Raw genomic sequence first — 19,449 nt, 5'->3', positions numbered from 1 at the left:
ATTGCAAAATCTGCCAATCTGGCAAATTAACAGAGCTTTACTATTGTTCAATGTTATCAACAGTGGTGTGCAAAATGGGGGGGGGGGGGTGGCTGGACATGTCATGCTGGGCCCCAATCTACCAGCCTTCATTATAGGGGACTGAAGGGAAATAGAACTAATTCCTATTCCTATTTTGATTTTAGGCAAATGAGGATTGGACCAGGAACAGTGCGTTTGGTGCCCACCAAGTTCAAAAGGATCAGAAAGTTTTGACTGAACGGTCACTCAGAACTAAACGGCTGCTCTCTTCAGATAATTTAAGGAATGGAACAGAATTCCTCAGTGTGACATTCCGGGACACAGGTCAATGAATAACTGATAAGACTGTTGTGTTCATTTCTGGTCACCTCTTTATAGGATGGATGTGGTAGCTTTAGAGAGGGTGTGTGGAGGAGATATACCAAGCTGTCTGGGTTAGAAAGCATGTCTTACAAGGATAAGCTGAGTGAGCTGGGGATTTTCTCTTTGGGGTGAAGGAGGATGAGTGGTGATTTGGTAGAGATGTACAGTATCTGATGATAAAGGGCATTAATAGAGTGGACAGCCAATGCCTTTTTTTTCCCAGAGCAGCAATGACTAATGCCAGAGGACATCCTTTTAAAATGAGTGAAGGATGTTTAGGGGAGATGTCAGAGGTAAATTTTTAAACAGGATGTTAATCCTTTGGAATGTAGTGCTTGGGATGGGGTTTGAGGCTGATAGGTTAGGGACATTTAAGAGACACGTAGGCACAAGGCTGGAAGAAAACTGGAGGGTTATGTGCTACATAAGTGAGAGGGATTGCATTGATCACTGAGTAGGTTCATACAGGTCAGCACAATGACAAGGACCTGAGCTACAGGGAAAGGTTGAATAGGTTTGGACTTTATTCCCTCAAGTGTAAGGGAATGAGGGGAGATCTTATAGATCTTATAATACTCAATTATAAGAGGTATATATATGGTGAATGTCTGCAAGTTTTGCCTCTCAGGTTGAGTGAGACTAGAACTAGGGGTTATAGGTTTAATGTGGAAGGTGAAATATTTGGGAATTTTGAGAGGGAACTTACTCACTCAAGGGGGCTGTGTGTGTGTGTGTGGAAGAAGGTGCCAGTGGAATGTTCAGTTGTAACATTAAAGAACTATGATAAGTATGCGGATGAGAGGGGTATGGAGGGCTATTGTCTGGTACAGCCACACAGGACTGGGTGGAAGGCGAGGTCGCGGTGGACTAGATGTGTTGAAGGGTCTGTTTCTGTGCTGTGGTGCCCAGTATTTAAAAGATCAATGTGCAGATATACATACCGTTCTAAAGTTCAATAACAAGTCATCCTAGCAGTATCCTCACCTATCAATCAGAAGGTCCAGATTTCAAACCACACTGCGCAAACATTTGACACAGCACAGATCAAGCAGGTGTAAACAAAGTCTTGGTGTATTTCCTTGATCAAAGTTTTTGCAGGTTGATGGGTGAGGCAAGAGTTCCTTATCTCCTGGCTGACATTTTTTTGGTGTATGCATTCAGTGTCACCAATGAACTGTTTACATAGAACATAGCAATTTGCAGCACATTACGGCCTTTCAGCCCACAATGTTGTGTCGACCATGTAACCTGCTCTTGACACTGCCTAGAATTTCCCTAGCGCATAGCCCTCTTATTTTTCTGAGCTCCATGTACCTATATAAGAGGTTCTTAAAAGACCCTATTGTATCTGCTTCCACCTCCTCTGCTGGCAGTGCCTTCCACTGTGTGAAAATCTTACCCCTGACATCCCCTCGGTACCTATTTTCAAGTACCTTAAAACTGTGCCCTCTCCTGTTAACCATTTCAGCCCTGGAAAAAAGCCTCTGTCTATCCATGATCAATGCTCTTCTTTGTCTTAATACACCTCTATCAGGTCATCTTTCATCCTTTCATCCTTTGTCACTCCAAGGAGAAAAGACCAAGTACATTCAACCTATTCTCATAAGGTCTGCCCTCCAGTCCAGGCAACATCCTTGTAAATCTCCTCTGCACTTTCTCTATGGTATCCACATCCTTCCTGTAGTGAGGTGACCAGAACTGAATGCAGTACTCCAAGTGGGGTCTGAGCAAAGGTTCAAAAGTCCAAGTTAATGTATACAATATACATCCTGAAATGCTTTTTCTTTGCAAACATCCATGAACTCTAATCTCCCCTCCCTCCTGCACATAAGCAGCAACAATCCCCCTCCCCCCACTGGCAAAAAAAAACAAGCATTGGCACTGTCACCAAGCACTCAAACATGAGCAAAGCAATAGCAAAGACAATGTCCAAAGACCCCCAAAGACTTTGCGTTTCACCTTGCACTCAACATACCACAGATTCTCTCTGTCCCTAATAAGGGAGAAACAGGTGCCTCCATTTTTTCCCCAGTGAGCAGGGAGACATAACAAACAACTCGCTGGTTTTCAATGTTAAAAGTCTGTTATGTTGCTTTTCTCGAGCTCTGTGTCCGAAGATCACAAAGATCTCGGGTCTTTGGACCTGCAGCAGATATCCCAATTCCCCCAACGTCACACGGGTTTCTTGCCATTTCACTGACCTTTGATCCGCCCATCTCCAGAACCCTGAGATCTTAGGCTTCCGAATTCAAGCTGGACACTCAGGCCAAACCCTTGCTGTGCCGAACAATGGCCAGTCCTAAAATGCAGAGAACAGGTTCCATTCCCACAAAGAACCAAAGTCAGTGTGTAACTCCAGGTCAGGGTCTTCAAAAGAACCCTGAAAGGGAAAAATAAAGATATTAAAGATGGAAATAGAGCTGTTTTCGAAGATGCAACCAAAGGAGTTGCCATTTAGCGTCATCTTAACTTCGCTCCACCTCCTGTCACTCTGCCTCCAAGGTCCTGTATAGCTGTAACATTAGCTTATGGCTCTTGAACTCAATCCCACGGTTGATGAATGCCAACACACCATAAAACAACACTGTCAACCTGTGCAGCAGCTTTGAGTGTCCTATCGACATAGACCCCTTGTTCTCTCAGATCCTCCACACTGCCAAGAGTCTTGCCATTTATATTATACTCTGTCTTCAAATTGGACCTATCAAAATGAACCACTTCACACTTATCTGGGTTGAAGTCCATTTGCCACTTCTCAGCCCAGTTTTGCATCCGATTGTTGTCCTGTTGTAACTACTGACAACCCTCCAGACTATCCACAACACCCCCAACCTTTGTGTCAGCAGCAAACTTCCTAACCCACCCTTCTACTTCTTCAGCCAGGTCATTTATAAAAATCACAAAGAGGAGGGATCCCCCAAATTATCCCTGCGGAACACCACTGGTCACCGACCTCCATGCAGAAAACGAACCATCTAAAAGCCCCCCTTTGCCTGCTGTAGGCAAGCCAATTCTGGACCCAAAAAGCAAGGTCTCCCTGGATCCCATGCCTCCTTACTTTCTGAATGAGCCTTGTATGAGGAACCTTATCAAATGCCTTACTGAAGTCCATACACACTGCTCTACCTTCATCAATGTGTTTTGTTACATCCTCAAAGAATTCAGTCAGGCTCATAAGGCACAACCTGCCCTTGACAAATCTATGCTGACTATCCCTAATCAGATTATGTCTCTCCAAATGCTTCTCAGGATCTTTTCCAACAACTTGTCCACCACTGAAGTCAGACTTACTGGTCTATAATTACCTGGGTTATCTCTACTCCCTCTCTTGAACAAGGGAACAATATTTCCAACCCTCCTATCCTCCAGTACTTCTCTCGTTCCTATTGATGACGCAAAGATCATCACAAGTGGCTCAGCAATCTCCTCCCTCGCTTCCCGTCGTAACCTGGGGTAGATCTCATTCGGACCTGGTGACTTATCTAAGTTGATGCTTTTCAAAAGCTCCAGCAAATCCTCTTTCTTAATGTCTAATGCTCTAATTTCTTAACGTTCAAGTGTTTCAGTCCACTGTAAGTCATCCCCACAATTGCTATGGTCATTTTCCCTGGTGAATACTGAAGCAAAGTATTCATTGAGTACCTCCGCTAACTCCTCTGACTCCATGCACGTTTCCACTATCACACCTGATTGGTCCTATTCTCACACGGCTCATCCTCTTGCTCTTCACATATTTGTAGAATGTCTTGAGATTTTCCTTACTGCTGCTCAGCAAGGCTTTCTCATGGCTCCTTCTTGCTCTCCTCATTCCATTCTTAAGCTCCTACCTAGCAACCTTGTAAATTTCTAGAGCTCTAACAGTACCTAGTTTCTTGAACCTTTCGTAAGCTTTTCTTTTCTTCTTCACCAGATTTTCTACATACTTTGTACACCATGGTTAGAAACAAAGAAACATCAAAAACGTACATCACAATACAGACCCTTTGGCCCATGATGCTGTGCTGAACACATATTTATTTAAAAAATTACCTAGGGTTACCTATAGCCCTCTATTTTTCTGAGCTCCATGTACAGATGTCCCCCCCTTTACAAAGGTAGAGTATTCTTATGAAACCTTTCTTAAGCCAAAACAGCGTAAAGCGAAGAACCATTATTTTAAGCAACGCACACAAAATGCTGGTGTGTGTTGCTTAAATTAAGCAACGCTTAATTCATCCCCCATCACTTCCCACCGATCTCCCTCCTGGCACTTATACTTGTAAGCGGAACAAGTGCTACACCTGCCCTTACACTTCCTCCCTCACCACCATTCAGGGTCCCAGACAGTCCTTCTAGGTGAGGCGACACTTCACCTGTGAGTCGGCTGGTGTGTTATACTGCGGCTGGTGTTCCCAGTGTGGCCATTTATATATTGGTGAGACCTGATGCAGACTGGGAGACCGTTTTGCTGAACGCCTACGCTCTGTCTGCCAGAGAAAGCAAGATCTCCCAGTGGCCACACATTTTAATTCCACGTCCCATTCCCATTCTGATATGTCTATCCATGGCCTCCTCTACTGTTAAGATTGAAGCCACACTCAGGTTGGAGGAACAACACCTTATATTCCGTCTGGGTAGCCTTCAACCTGATGGCATGAACATTGATTTCCCTAACCAGTTAATGCCCCTCCTACCCTTCTTACCCCATCCCTTATTTATTTATTTCCCCCCTCCTTTTTCTCTCTCTCTGCTGATCATTCTTGGCCTCCATCTCCCTCTGGTGCTCCCCTCCCCCTTTCTTTCTCCCTAGGCCTCCCGTCTCATGATCCTTTCCCTTCGCCAGCTCTGTATCCCTTTTGCCTATCACCTTTCCAGCTCTTAGCTTCACCCCACCCCCTCTGGTCTTCTCCTATCATTTCGGATCTCCCCCTCCTCCTCCTCCTTTCAAATCCCTTGCTACCTTTTCTTTCAGTTAGTCCTGATGAAGAGACTTGGCCCGAAATGTCGACAGCGCTTCTTCCCAGGTGCTGCCTGGCCTGCTGTGTTCCACCAGCATTTTGTGTGTGTTACTTGAATTTCCAGCATCTGCAGATTTCCTCGTGTGAACCATTAATTTATATGGGAAAAATTTTCATAAAAGCAAAAATCTCCTTTGTAATGCAAAAACAGGTTACTAATGTAGGTATTTGTAAAATCCAAGTGGCATAAAGTGAACATTCATAAAGCTGGGGACACCTGTATCTATGTTCTTTAACTTTACCATCCTTGCCCTGCCTCAGCTGAACATACCTATGCAGAACTCCATGCAATGGTCCCTGAACATTGGCCACATTTCTGCTGTGCATTTCCTTGAGGAACACCTGATCCCAATTTATGCTCCCAAGTTCCTGCCTAATAGCATCATATTTCCCCCTATCCCAAGTAAACATTTTCCCAAGTTGTCTGCTCCTATCCCTCCAGCACTATGGTGAAGGAGATAGAGTTGTTGTCACTGCCTCCAAAATGCTCTCTCACTGAGAGATCTGACATTTGACCAGGTTAATTTCCCAATACCAGATCAAGTACAGACTCTCCTCTAGTTGGCATATTGCATCAGGAAACCTTCCTGAACACACCTAACCAACCCCACCCCATCTAAACCCCTTGTGCTAAGGAGATGCCAATCAATATTAGGAAAATTAAAATCTCCCATCACAACACCCCTATTATTATTGCACCTTTCCAGAATCTGCCTCCCTATCTGTTCCTCGATATCCCTGTTACTATTGGGAAGGGGCTATAAAAAACACCCAGTAGAGTTATTGCCCCTTTCCTGTTTCTGTCTTCCACCCACACGGATTCAGTAGACCATCTCTCCATGACTTCCTCCTTTTCTGTAGCCGTGACACTATCCCTAATTACCAGTGCCACACCCTCACCTCTTTTGCTTCCCTCTCTGTTCTTTTTGAAACATCTAAAGCCTGGCACACTCAGCAGCCATTGCATTAAAATAGACACATCAGATTGAGTGTATCTTTGCTCTAACATATGCCTATCCCTCAGAAACTCTCTACAAGCTGTCTCTACTTGGGTTCCAACCTCCCCATCCTCTGCCTCCTCACTTTGGTTCCCACACCCCTGCAAATGTAGTTTAAACCCTCCCCAATAGCATTAGCAAACCTCACTGCCAGGATATTGGTCCCCCTGGGATTCAAGTGGAACCCGTCCTTTTTGTACAGGTCACACCTGCTCCAGAAGAGGTCCCAGTGATCCAGAAATCTGAATCCCTGCCCCCTGCTCCAATCCTTCAGCCACACATTTATCCACCACCTCATTCTATTCCTATACTCATTGTCACATGGCACAGGCAGTGATCCTGAAATTACAACCCTTGATGTCCTGCTTCTCAGCTTCCTTCCTGGCTCCCTGTAGTCTGCTTTCAGGACCTCCATCCTTTTTTGAGCTATGTCATTGGTACCAATATGTAACCGTGACCTGTGGCTGCTTCTTGTAGAAACATACTTTGTTCAAACTGGCTATCGTATTTCCTGCAAGCAAATAGAATACATTTGTTAAAAGCAGCAGTTTGGCAACTCCAGAGGTTATATTTATTCCTTGTTACTGAAACTGGAAATTTCATGCATTATGTGTCTCAGTCAGTGCAATGATGTCAAAGTTAGAGCTCGAATGCGCAAGAGTGTGGGCGTCAGCCATTAAGAACAGTGAGAAGAGTTTAAAACGAGACAGCTGTGCAGAGGGAGACAGAGTAGGAAGGCTTTGGCTCAATGGAGCTTTGGCGATAACGGGGTGAGGTAAGGTAGAATACAGACAGGAAGTACGTGTGTGAGGCTGGTTTTCTGTACTGGGTGTCAGATGTGGGAGGTCCGGGAGACTCCCACCCTCTTGGACGTCCACATCGGCACCAGGTGCTTCGAGCTGCAGCTCCTTAGGAACTGCGTTAGGGAACTGGAGATGCAGCTCAATGACCTTCATCTGGTCAGGGAGAGTGAGGAGGTGATAGATAGGAGCTGTACGCAGGTAGTTACACCGGGGCCTCGGGAGACAGATAAATGAGCAACAGTTAGGAGAGGCTAGAGAGCACCCCTGTGGCTGTACCCCTTGACAATAAGTACTCCTGCTTGAGTACTGTTGTGGGGGGGGGGGGGGAACAGCCTACCTGGGGGAAGCAACAGTGGCTGTGCCTGTGGCACAGAGTCTTGCCCTGTGGCTCAGAGGGTAGGAAAAGGAAGAGGATGGCAGCAGTGATAGAGGACTCTATAGTTAGGGGGTCAGACAGGTGATTCTGTGGACGCAGGAAAGAAGCACGGATGGTAGTTTGCCTTCCAGGTGCCAGGGTCTGGAATGTTTTTGATCGCGTCCAAGATATCCTGTAGAGGAAAAGAGAAAAGCCAGAGGTTGTGGTACATATTGGTACCAATGACATAGGCAGGAAAAGATAGGAGGTCCTGAAAGCTGTCTACAGGGAGTTAGGAAGGAAGTTGAGAAGCAGGATCACAAAGGTAGTAATCTCGGGACTGTGCCACTTGACAGCGAGAATAGGAATAGAGTGAGGTGGAGGATAAATGCATGACCAAGGGATTGGAGCAGGGGGCAGGGATTCATACTTCTGGATCATTGGGACCTCTTTTGGGGCAGGTATGACCTGTACAAAAAGGACAGATTGCACGAATCCCAGGAGGACCAATATCCTGGCAGGGAGGTTTGCTAAGGCTATTGGAGATAGTTTAAACTAGAATTGCTGGGGGGTGGGAACCAAACTGAAGAGATGGAGGAAGAGGTGGTTGGCTCACAAATAGAGAAAGCTTGGAGACAGTGCGAGAGGGAGGATAGGCAGGTGATAGAAGGGACGTGCTTAGACCGATGATCTGAGATATGCCTCTTTTAACGCAAGGAGCATTGTGAACAAAGCGGATGAGCTTAGAGCATGGATCAGTGTTTGGAACTATGATGTTGTGGCCATTACAGAGACTTGGATGGCTCAGGGGCAGGCATGGTTACTTAGAATACCATCCTTTAGATGTTTCAGATAGGACAGGGAGGGAGGTAAAAGAGGTGGGGGTGTGGCACTGTTGATCAGAGATAGTGTCATGGCTGTAGAAAAGGAGGAAGACATGCAGGGATTGTCTACGGAGTCTCTGTGGCTGGAAGCTAGAAACAGGAAAGGGTCAATAACTCTACTCTGTGTCTTTTATAGACCACCCAATAGTAACAGGGACACCGAGGAGCAGACAGGAAGACAGGTTCTGGAAAGGTGTGATAATAACAGGGTTGTTGCGATGGGAGATTTTAATTTCTCAAATATCGATTGGCATCTCCCTAGAGCAAGGGGTTTAGATGGTGTGGAGTTTGTTAGGTGTGTTCAGGAAGGTTTCTTGCTACAAAATGTAGATAAGCCTACAAGCCTATAAGGCTGTACTTGATCTGGTATTGAGAAATGAACCTGGTCAGGTGTCAGATGTTTTAGTGGGAGAGCATTTTGGAGATAGTGATCACCAAAATGATCATTGGAGAACAATAGGAACAGACAAGTTAGAAAAGTGTTTAATTGAAGTAAGAGGAAATATGAGGCTATCAGGCAGGAACTTGGAAGTATAAATTGGGAACAGATGTTCTCAGGGAAATGTACGGCAGAAATATGGCAAATGTTCAGGGGATGTTTGTGTGGAGTTCTGCATAGGTACATTCCAATGAGAAAGGATGGTAGGGTTCAGGAACTGTGGTGTACAAAGGCTGTTGAAAATCTAGCCAAGAAGAAAAGAAGAGCTTATGAAAGGTTCAAAAGCTTGGTAATGATGGAAAGCTAAATGATTATAAGGCTAGCAGGAAGGAATTCAGGAAAGGAGTTAGGAGAGCCAGAAGCGGCCATGCAAAGGCCTTGGTGAACATGATTAAGGAAAACCCCAAGGCATTCTTGTGAAGAGCAAGAGGGTAAGACGTGAGAGAATAGGACCAATCAATTGTGACAGTGAAAAAGTGTGTATGGAACCGGCGGAGATAGCAGAGGTACTTAATGAATACTTTATTTCGGTATTCACTATGGAAAAGGATCTTGGCGAATATAGTGATGACTTGCAGCGGACTGAAAAGCTTGAGCATGTAGATATTAAGAAAGGGGATGTGCTGGAGCTTTTGGAAAGCATCAAGTTGGATAAGTCACTGGGACCAGACGAGATGTACCCCAGGCTACTGTGGGAGGCGAGGGAGGAGATTGCTGAGCATCCGTCGATGATCTTTGCATCATCAATGGGGATGGGAGAGGTTCCGGAGAATCGGAGGGTTGCGAATGTTGTTCCTTTATTCAAGAAGGGGAGTAGAGATAGCCCAGGAAATTACAGACCAGTGAGTCTTACTTCAGTGGTTGATAAGTTGATGGAGAAGATCCTGAGAGGCAGGATTTATGAACATTTGAGAGGTATAACATGACTAGGAATAGTCAGCATGCTTTGTGAAAGGCAGGTCGTGCCTTATGAGCCTGATTGAATTTTTTGAGGATGTGATGATGGTAGAGCAGTAGATGTAGTGTATATGGATTTGTGGACTCCAAAGGGAAATTGCTTTGTGGATCCAGAACTGTCTTGCCCACAGAAGGGGAATTGTGGTTGTAGACGGGTCATATTCTGCATGGAGGTCGGTGACCAGTGGTGTGCTTCAGGGATCTGTTCTGGGACCCCTTCTCTTTGTGATTTTTATAAATGACCTGGATGAGGAAGTGGAGGGATGGGTTAGTGAATTTGCTGATGACACAAAGGTCGGAGCTGTTGTGGGTAGTATGGAGGGCTGTCAGAGGTTACATTGGGACATTGATAGGATGCAAAACTGGGATGAGAAGTGGCAGATGGAGTTAAACACAGATAAGTGTGAGGTGGTTCATTCTGGTTGGTCATATATGATGACAGAATATAGTATTAATGGTAAGAATCTTGGCAGTCAGAATCAGGTTTATTATGACCAGCATGTGATGTGAAATTTGTTAACTTAGCAGTAGTTCAATGCAGCACGTAATCTAGCAGAGAGAGAGAAAAATAATAATAATAATAAATAAAATAAAATAAAACATAATAATAAACGTAAATCAATTACATATATTGAATAGATTTTTTAAAAATGTGCAAAAACAGAAATACAGTATATTTAAAAAGAAGTGAGTCAGTGTGGAGGATTAGAGGGATCTTGGGGTCCGATTCCACAGGACACTCAAGGTTGCTACGCAGGTTGACTCTGTGGTTAAATAAGCATACTGTGAATTGTCCTTCATCAATTGTGGGATTGAGTTTAGGAGCCCAGAGGTAATGTTGCAGCTATATAGGACCCTGGTTAGACCCCACTTGGAGTACTGTGCTCAGTTCTGGTTGCCTCACTATAGGAAGGTTGTGGAATCCATAGAAAGGGTGCAGAGAAGATTTACAAGGATGTTGCTGGATTGGGGAGCATGCCTTATGAGAATAGGTTGAGTGAACTCGACCCTTTTTTCCTTGGAGTGATGGAGGGTGAGAGGTGACCTGTTAGAGGTGTATAAGATGATGAGCGGTATTGATTGTGTGGATAGTCAAGGCTTTTTCCCAGGGCTGAAACGGCTAGCACGAGAGGGCACAGCTTTAAGGTGCTTGGAAGTACGTACAGAGGAGATATCCGGGTAAGTTTTTACGCAGGGAGTGGTAAGTGCGTAGAATGGGCTGCCTGCAACGGTGGTGAAGGCAGATATGGTAGGGTCTTTTAAGAGTCTCTGGATAGGTACATGGAACTCAAAAATTGAGGGCTATGGGTAACCCTTGGTAATTTCTCAGGTAAGGACATTTTCAGCACAGCTTTGTGGGCCAAAGGTCCTGTATTGTGCTGTAAGTTTTCTATGTTTCTATCTTGCATCTGAGTTCCCTAGTCATGATAACAAAATGGCAGTCAGTGTTGCTGCTGCGATTGTCCATGAGGATCCCCTCATTCCGGCTCTGGCATAACATATGATGAGTAAGCTGTCTATGTGGTTCTATGTCTATGGGTTCCACAGGGCATGAGTTTGATGGAGAAGTGTGAGTTCAGAAGTGATGAACCTATAGAGAACACTAGTATGGTCACACATGGAGTTTTGTGTCTTGGTTCTGGATGAACCACTAAGAAAGCTTTGGTGAGGCAGAAGAGATTTTCTAAAGTGTTTCTGTGGATGAGGGATTTCAGTGATGTATTTGGAGTGGCAAACTTGGATTCTTCTCTTTGGATTATGAGGGGCTATGATCGAAGAAAATCCTGGGATATAGAGACAAGACATGGAGGATATGAGAGATGCATCCACGCTGTGGCTGGGAACTGTAAGTCTAAACAAGTTCTGGGGTTTCATTCAGTGAAGAATAGGAACTTCTTAAATTGTCTTGTTCAATGTAAACATGAACATCCCTACAACCAGTCATGCTTATCTTTGCAGATTGGCCTTCATTGACATACATTGCAGAGTTGGCATTTTATGCAGATTTTGTGTAAATATTAAATGTGAAGGTCAGACTTGTGAGAGAATAAGCACTTGCAGTGGTTGACAAGCTGCTGTGATTAATCCTTTCTTTTACTTCCATAATTCAGATGCTGACACTAAATGTGATCAACAATGTCAACTGGAGGCTGAACTGAAAGCAATACGTCAACAGATGCAGGGCTTCCATGACGGCAAGCTGAAGCTAAGGCAAGTTATCAGAGAAGTGCTCTACTTTTGACTTGTGCTAATGTCACATAACTAAACCTCCCCCCTACTCACCATGAGCCATCCCTGTGCCCCAGAGGAGATTAGCCAAAGGATGTCCCCAAAGGGAAATCTGATTCAGCAAAAAAGATCAAGGATATTGATCAGGATAATGCCTCCCCCACATCCAGTACCAGGTATGTTAGTTCATCTGCATCTACTCACTCCCCCATTCCCCATCCCTCTCTCTCTACTCCCCACTCTCCCACCCTCATTTCTTTTCAATCCTCTTCTGCACTTTGTTCTTCTGCCCTCTACATCTGATAACTGCCTGTATCAGAACAAGCCAGTTGCACTCTGTCCTGCATCTGATCTGCAGGCACTTTCTGTGTTCTGTTTTTGCACTGTAACTTCAATCCACTTTGTTTCTCTCTCCCAGTTCCGCCAAAGGATCCTGGATAACGGGCTACCTGACTGGCAGACCCCAGTTTGTGCAACTTCAGAGCTGTGTGTCAGACATGGCTATAAGCAGCACTGTGGCTCCACAAGGGACTGTATTGGCTCTCATCTATACCTTGGACTTCAGATAACATAAGAACATAAAAAGTAGGAGCATAAGATGGCCATCAGACTCATTGAGCCTGCTCCGCCTTTCAAGAAGATCCTGGCTGATCTGGCCACGGACTCATCTCCATTGACCTGCCTTTTCCCCATAATGCTTAATTCCCCTACTATGCAAAAATCTATCCAACCTTGTCTTAAGTATATTTACTAAGGTAGCCTCCACTGCTTCATTGGGCAGAGAATTCCACAGATTCACCAGCCTCTGGGAAAAGTGGTTCCTCCTTATCTCCATCGCAAATCTGCTCCCCCAAACCTTGAGGCTTTATCCCCTAGTTCTAGTCTCATTTACCAGTGGAAACAACCTTCCTGCCTCTATCTGTCCCTTTCATAATTTTACATGTTTCTATAAGATCTCCTCTCATTCTTCTGAATTCCAACTAGTACAGTTCCAGGTGATTCAATCTCTCCTCAAAGTTTAACCCACTCATCTCTGGAATCAGCCTGGTGAACCTCCTCTGCACTGCCTCCAAGGCCAGTATATACTTCCTCAAGTAAGGAAACCAGAACTGTATGAGAAAGCTTGTAGACAGTGTGAGAGGGAGGATAGGCAGGTGATAGGCTAGAGGGAGGAATACGCTCAAACTGATGGTTTGAGATGTGTCTTTGTTCAAGAAGCATCATGAACAAAGCCGATGAGCTTAGTACTTGGAGCGATGACATTGTGGCTATTACAGAAACTTGGATTGCTCAGGGGTAGGAATGGCTACTTAGAGTGTCAGTCTTTACATGTTTCAGAAAGGACAGAGAGGGAGGCAAAAGGTGGGGGACGTGGCACTGCTGATGAGAGATAGTGTCACAGCTGCAGAAAAGGAGGAAGACATGCAGGGCTTGTCTGCGGAGTCTCTGTGGCTGGAAGCTGGAAACAGGAAAGGGTCAATAACTCTACTCTGTGTCTTTTATAGGCCACCCAATAGTAACAGGGACACCGAGGAGCAGATAGGAAGACAGAGTCTTGAAAGATGCAATAATAACAGGATTGTCATGGTGGGAGATATTAATTTCCACAGTATTGATTGGCTTATCCCCAGAGCAAGGGATTTAGATGGGGTGTAGTTAGTTAGGTGTCAGTTCAGGAAGGTTTCCTGACACAATATGTAGATAAGCCTACAAGAGGAGAGACTGTACTTGATCTGGTATTGAGAAATGAACCTGGTCAGGTGTCAGAATTCTCAGTGGGAGGGAATTTAGGAGATTGTGATCACAATTCTATCTCCTTTACCATAGCACTGGAGAGGGAAAACAAGTTAGGAAAGCGTTTAATTGGAGTAAGGGGAAATATGAGGTTATCAAGCAGGAACTGGGAAGTATAAATTAGGAACAGGTTTCTTAGGGAATTGTGCGGCAGAAATGTGACAAATATTCAGGGGATGTTTGCATGGTGTTCTGCATTAGTACGTTCCAATGAGACAGGGAAAGGATGGTAGGGTACAGGAACAATGGTGTACAAATGCTGTTGAGAATCCAGTCAAGAAGAAAATAAAAGCTTACAAAAGGTTCAAAAAACTAGGTAATGATAGAGATCTAGAAAATTATAAGGCTAGCAGGAAGGAGCTTACGAATGAAATTAGGAGAGCCAGAAGGGGCTATGAGAAGGCCTTGGCAAGCAGGATTAAGGAAAATCCCAAGGCATTCTACAAGTGAAATTTTTCTTGTAGTATGTTTCTCATTCAACAACTGAGAAACAGGAAAGGTATGACTACATTAAAAGGGTTGTATTATAGACCACCCAATAGTCAGCGAGAATTGGAGGAGCAAATCTGCAGAGGTTCCAGATGTTGGGAGAGTCCAGTACCAGAGGGCATGGATTGAGAATAAGAGATCAGTTATTTAAAACAGAGTTGAGGAAGAGCTTCTTCTCCCAGAGAGTTGTGGAGGTGTGGAATGCACTGCCTCAGAAGACGGTGGAGGCCAATTCTCTGGATGCTTTCAAGAAGGAGCTGGATAGATATCTGATGGATAGGGGAATCAAGGGACAAGGCAGGGACTGGGTATTGATAGTGAATGATCAGCCATGATGTCAGAAAGGTGGTGCAGACTCGAGGGGCCGAATGGTCTACTTCTGCACCTATTGTCTATTGTAACAGACAACTGCAGGAGACAGAAAGTTGTGATTGTAGGGGATTTTAATTTTCCACACATTGATTGGGACTCCCATACTGTTAAAGGTCTAGATGGGTTAGAGTTTGTGAAATGTGTTCAGGAAAGTTTTCTTAATCAATATATAGAGGTACCGACTAGAGAGGATGCAATATTTGATCTCCTATTAGGAAATGAGTTAGGGCAGGTGACGGAAGTGTGTGTAGGGGAACATCTTGGTTCCAGTGATCATAACGTCATTAGTTTCAACTTGATCATGGATAAAGATAGATCTGGTCCTTGGGTTGAAGTTCTAAACTAGAAAAAGGCCAAATTTGAAGATATGAGAAAGGATCTAAAAAGCGTAGATTGGGACAGGTTGTTATCTGGCAAGGATGTGATTGGTAACTGGGAGGCCTTCAAAGGAGAAATTTTGAGAGTGCAGAGTTTGTATGTTCCTGTCAGGGTTAAAGGCAAAATGAATAAGAATTGGTCCTCAAGGGATATTGGAACTCTGATAAAGAAGAAGAGAGAGATCTATAACATGTATAGGCAACAGGGAGGAAATAAGATGCTTGAGGAGTATAAAAAGAGTAAGAAAATACTTAAGAAAGAAATCAGGAAGGCTAAAAGAAGACATGAGGTTGCTTTGGCAGTCAGGGTGAAGGATAATCCTAAGAGCTTGTACAGGTATGTTAAGAGCAAAAGGATAGTAAGGGATAAAATTGGTCCTCTTGAAGATCAGAGTGGTTGGCTACGTATGGAAACAAAAGAAATGGGAGAGATATTAAATGGGTTTTTTGCATCTGTATTTACTAAGGAAACTGGAATGGAGTCTATGGAACCAAGGCAAACAAGTAGGGAGGTCATGGAACTTATACAGATTAAACAGGAGGAGGTGCTTGCTGTCTTGAGGCAAATCAGAGTAGATAAATCCCCAGGACTGACAAGGTATTCCGTCAGACCTTGAGGGAGACTAGTGTTGAAATTGCAGGGGCCCTGGCAGAAATATTTAAAATGTCGATATCCACGGGTCAGGTGCTGGAGGATTGGACGATAGTTCATGTCTTTCCGTTGTTTTAAAAAGGCTCAAAAAGTAAGCCGGGAAATTACAGGCCGGTGAGTTTGACATTGGTAGTAGGTAAATTATTGGAAGGAATACTAAGAGATAGGATCTACAAGTATTTGGATAGACAGGGACTTATTAGAAACAGTCAGCATGGCTTTGTGCATGGTAGGTCATGTTTAACCAGTTTATTAGAGTTTTTCGAGGAAGTTACCAGGAAAGTGGATGAAGGGAAGGCAGTGGATGTTGTATACATGGACTTCAGTAAGGCCTTTGACAAGGTCCCATATGGGAAGTTAGTTAGGAAGATTCAGTCGCTAGGTATACATGACGAGGTAGTAAATTGGATTAGACATTGGCTCAATGGAAGAAGCCAGAGAGTGGTAGTGGAGGATTGCTACTCTGAGTGGAGGCCTGTGACTAGTGGTGTGCCACAGGGATCAGTGCTGGGTCCATTGTTATTTGTCATCTATATCAATGATCTGGATGATAATGTGACAAACTGAATCAGCAAATTTGTTGATGATACAAAGATTGGAGGTGTAGTGGACAGTGAGGAAGGTTTTCAAAGCTTGCAGAGGGATTTGGACCAGTTGGAGGAATGGGCAAAAAAATGGCAGATGGAGTTTAATGCAGGCAAGTGTGAGGTATTGCACTTCGGAAGGTCAAACCAAGGTGGAACATACAAGGTAAATGGTAGGACACTGAGGAGTGCAGTAGAACAGAGGGATCTGGGAGTACAGATACATAATTCCTTAAAAGTGGTGTCACAAGTAGATAGGGTTGTAAAGAGTGCTTTTGGTACATTGGCCTTTATAAATGAAAGTATTGAGTAAAAGAGTTGGAATGTAATGGTGAGGTTGTATAAGACATTGGTGAGACCGAATTTGGTGTATTGTGCGCAGTTTTGGTCACTTAATTACAGGAAGGATATTAATAAGGTTGAAAGTGTGCAGAAAAGATTTACAAGGATGTTGCTGGGACTTGAGAAACTGAGTTGCAGAGAAAGGTTGAATAGGTTAGGACTTTATTCCCTGGAGTGGAGGAGAATGAGGGGTGATTTGATAGAGGTGTATAAAATTGTGATAGGTATAGATAGAGTGAATGCAAGCAGGCTTTTTCCACTGAGGCCTGGGGAGAAAAAAACAGAGGTCATGGGTTAAGGGTGAAGGAGGAAAAATTTAATGGGAACATTAAGGGGGGGCTTCTTCACGCAGAGAGTGGTGAGTGTGTGGAATGAACTGCCAGATGAAGTGGTGAATGCGGGCTCACTTTTGAGATTTAAGAAAAACTTGGACAGGGATATGGATGAGAGGGGTTTGGAGGGATATGGCCCAGGTACAGGTCAGTGGGACTAGGCAGAAAAATGGTTCGGCACAGCCAAGGAGGGCCAAAAGGCCTTTTTCTGTGCTGTAATGTTCTATGGTTCTAAGTATGTGAAGATCAAGAGGATAAGATGCGAGAGAATAGGACCAATCAAATGTGAGAGTGGAAAAGTGTGCATGGAACTGGAGGAGATAGTGGAGGAACTTAATGAATACTTTGTTTCAGTATTCATTATAGAAAGGGATCTCGGCAATTGTAGGGATGACTGACAACAGACTGAAAAGCTTGAGCATATAGAGATAAAGAAAGAGGATGTGCTGGAGCTTTTGGAAAGCATCAAGTTGGATGTCACCGGCACTGGATGAGATACACCCCAGGCTACTGTGGGAGGAAATTACTGAGCCACTGGCAATGATCTTTTACATCATCAATGGGGACAAGGAGAGGTTCCGGAAGATTACAGGGTTGCAGATGTTGTTCCCTTGTTCAAGAAAGAGAGTAGAGATAACCCAGGAAATTATAGACCAGTGACATATACTTCTGTGGTTGATAAATTGATGGAGAAGCAGGAGTTATGAACATTTGGAGAGGCATAATATGATTAGGAATAGTCAGCATGGCTCTGTGAAAGACAGGTTGTGTCTTACGAGCCTGATTCAATTTTTTGAGGATGTAACTAAACACATTGATGAAGGCAGTAGATGTAGTTTATATGGATTTCAGCATGGCATTTGATAAGGTACCCCCATGTAAGGTTTATTGAGAAAGTAAGGAGGCATGGGATCCAAGGGGACCTTGCTTTGTGGATCCAGAATTGGCTTGCCCACAGAAGGCAAAGAGTGGTTGTAGACAGGTATATTCTGCATGGAGGTCGGTGATCCGTGGTGTGCCTCAGCAATCTGTTCTGGGACCCCTTCTCTTCATGATTTTTATTAATGACCTGAATGAGGAAGTGCAGGCATGGGTTAGTAAATTTGCTGATGACACAAATGTTGTGGGCAGTGTGGAGGGCTGTCAGCAGGACATCAATAGGATAAGAAGTGGCAGATGGAGTTCAATCCAGATAAGTGTGAGATGGTTCATTTTGGTAGGTCAAATTTGATGGCAGAACATAGTATTGATGGTAAGACTCTTGGCAGTGTGGAAGATTCAAGGGATCTTAGGGTCCAATTCCAAAGGACACTCAAAGCTGCTGCGCAGGTTGACTCTGTGGTTCAGAAGGCATACGGTGCATTGGCCTTCATCAATTGAGGGATTGAATTCAAGAGCCAAGTGGTAATGTTACAGTTGTATAGGACCCTGGTCAGATCAACTTGGAGTACTGTTTTTAAGAGGCTTCTAGATAGGTACATGGAGCTTAGAAAAATAGAGGGCTGTGGGTAACCATAGGTAATTCCTAAAGTAAGTACATGTTTGACACAGCAATGTGGGCCAAAGGGTTGGTTTTCTATGTTCTACTCTGGCTGTGGCCTCACCAGTTCCCTGTACAGTTGCAGCATTCCTGCCCTGCTCTTAAATACAATCCCTCTAGCAATTAATGCCAACATCCCATTTGCCTTCTTGATAGCCTGCTGCACCTGCAAACCAACCCTTTGTGATTCATGCACCAGCACTCTCAAGTCCTTCTGCACAATAGCATGCTGCAATTTTTTACCATTTAAATAATAATCTGCTCTTTCAGTTTTCTTTCCAAAATGGATGATCTCGCATTTACCAACTGCCATCTGTCAGACCCTTGCCCACTCACTTAACCTATCTAAATCTCTCTGTAGACTCTCTGTATCTTCTGCACAATTTGCTTGTCCACTCAGTTTAGTGTCATCAGCAAACTTCGATACACTACACTTGGTCTCCTCTTCCAGATTGTTAATGTGTATCGTGAACTGTTGCGGGCCGAGCACCAACCCCTGCAGCACACCGCTCACCACGGATTGCCAATCAACGTAGAACCCATGTCTCTCAACTCTCTGCTTTCTATTAGTTAACCAATCCACTATCCATACTAATACATCACTCCCAACTCTCTGCATTCTTATCTTATGGATAAGTCTTTTATGCGGCACCTTATCAGATGCCTTCTGGAAGTCCAAGTAAGTAACGTCCATCTGTTCCCCTCTATCCACTGTACTCATTATATCCTCAAGAGCCTCAGGAAGGAAAGATGTAAAAAAGGGAGTCGCAGTCCAGTGCCGTCGTCCTCCTAAGCTCCACCCACATAGTTCCCCTATTACTGTTGCTCTCTTCCTCTCCCACACCCACTTCCTTTCAGATTCACTGCAGCTTTCTTTTGGTAAGAAGTCCCCTCCAATAGTATCCAAAGCAGTATACCTGT

At 44.2% G+C, this 19,449-nt stretch overlaps 1 protein-coding gene across 1 annotated transcript in view; it reads left to right on the top strand.

Moving 5' to 3' along the window:
* sfi1 (SFI1 centrin binding protein) overlaps positions 1-19,449 on the top strand; it is a 242,981-nt gene that overhangs the window by 209,547 nt on the left and 13,985 nt on the right. The window contains exons 30-31 of the mRNA XM_059983256.1: positions 186-345; positions 11,929-12,028. Of these exons, the coding sequence (XP_059839239.1) occupies positions 186-345; positions 11,929-12,028 (260 nt within the window). The remainder of the gene's footprint in view (positions 1-185; positions 346-11,928; positions 12,029-19,449) is intronic.

Source organism: Hypanus sabinus, chromosome 10 (genome assembly GCF_030144855.1).
Source record: "Hypanus sabinus isolate sHypSab1 chromosome 10, sHypSab1.hap1, whole genome shotgun sequence".
NCBI classification, from domain to species: Eukaryota; Metazoa; Chordata; class Chondrichthyes; order Myliobatiformes; family Dasyatidae; genus Hypanus; species Hypanus sabinus.
The sequence above is the reverse complement of the archived record's forward strand: the minus strand, read 5'-3'. Positions and strand labels throughout refer to the sequence as shown.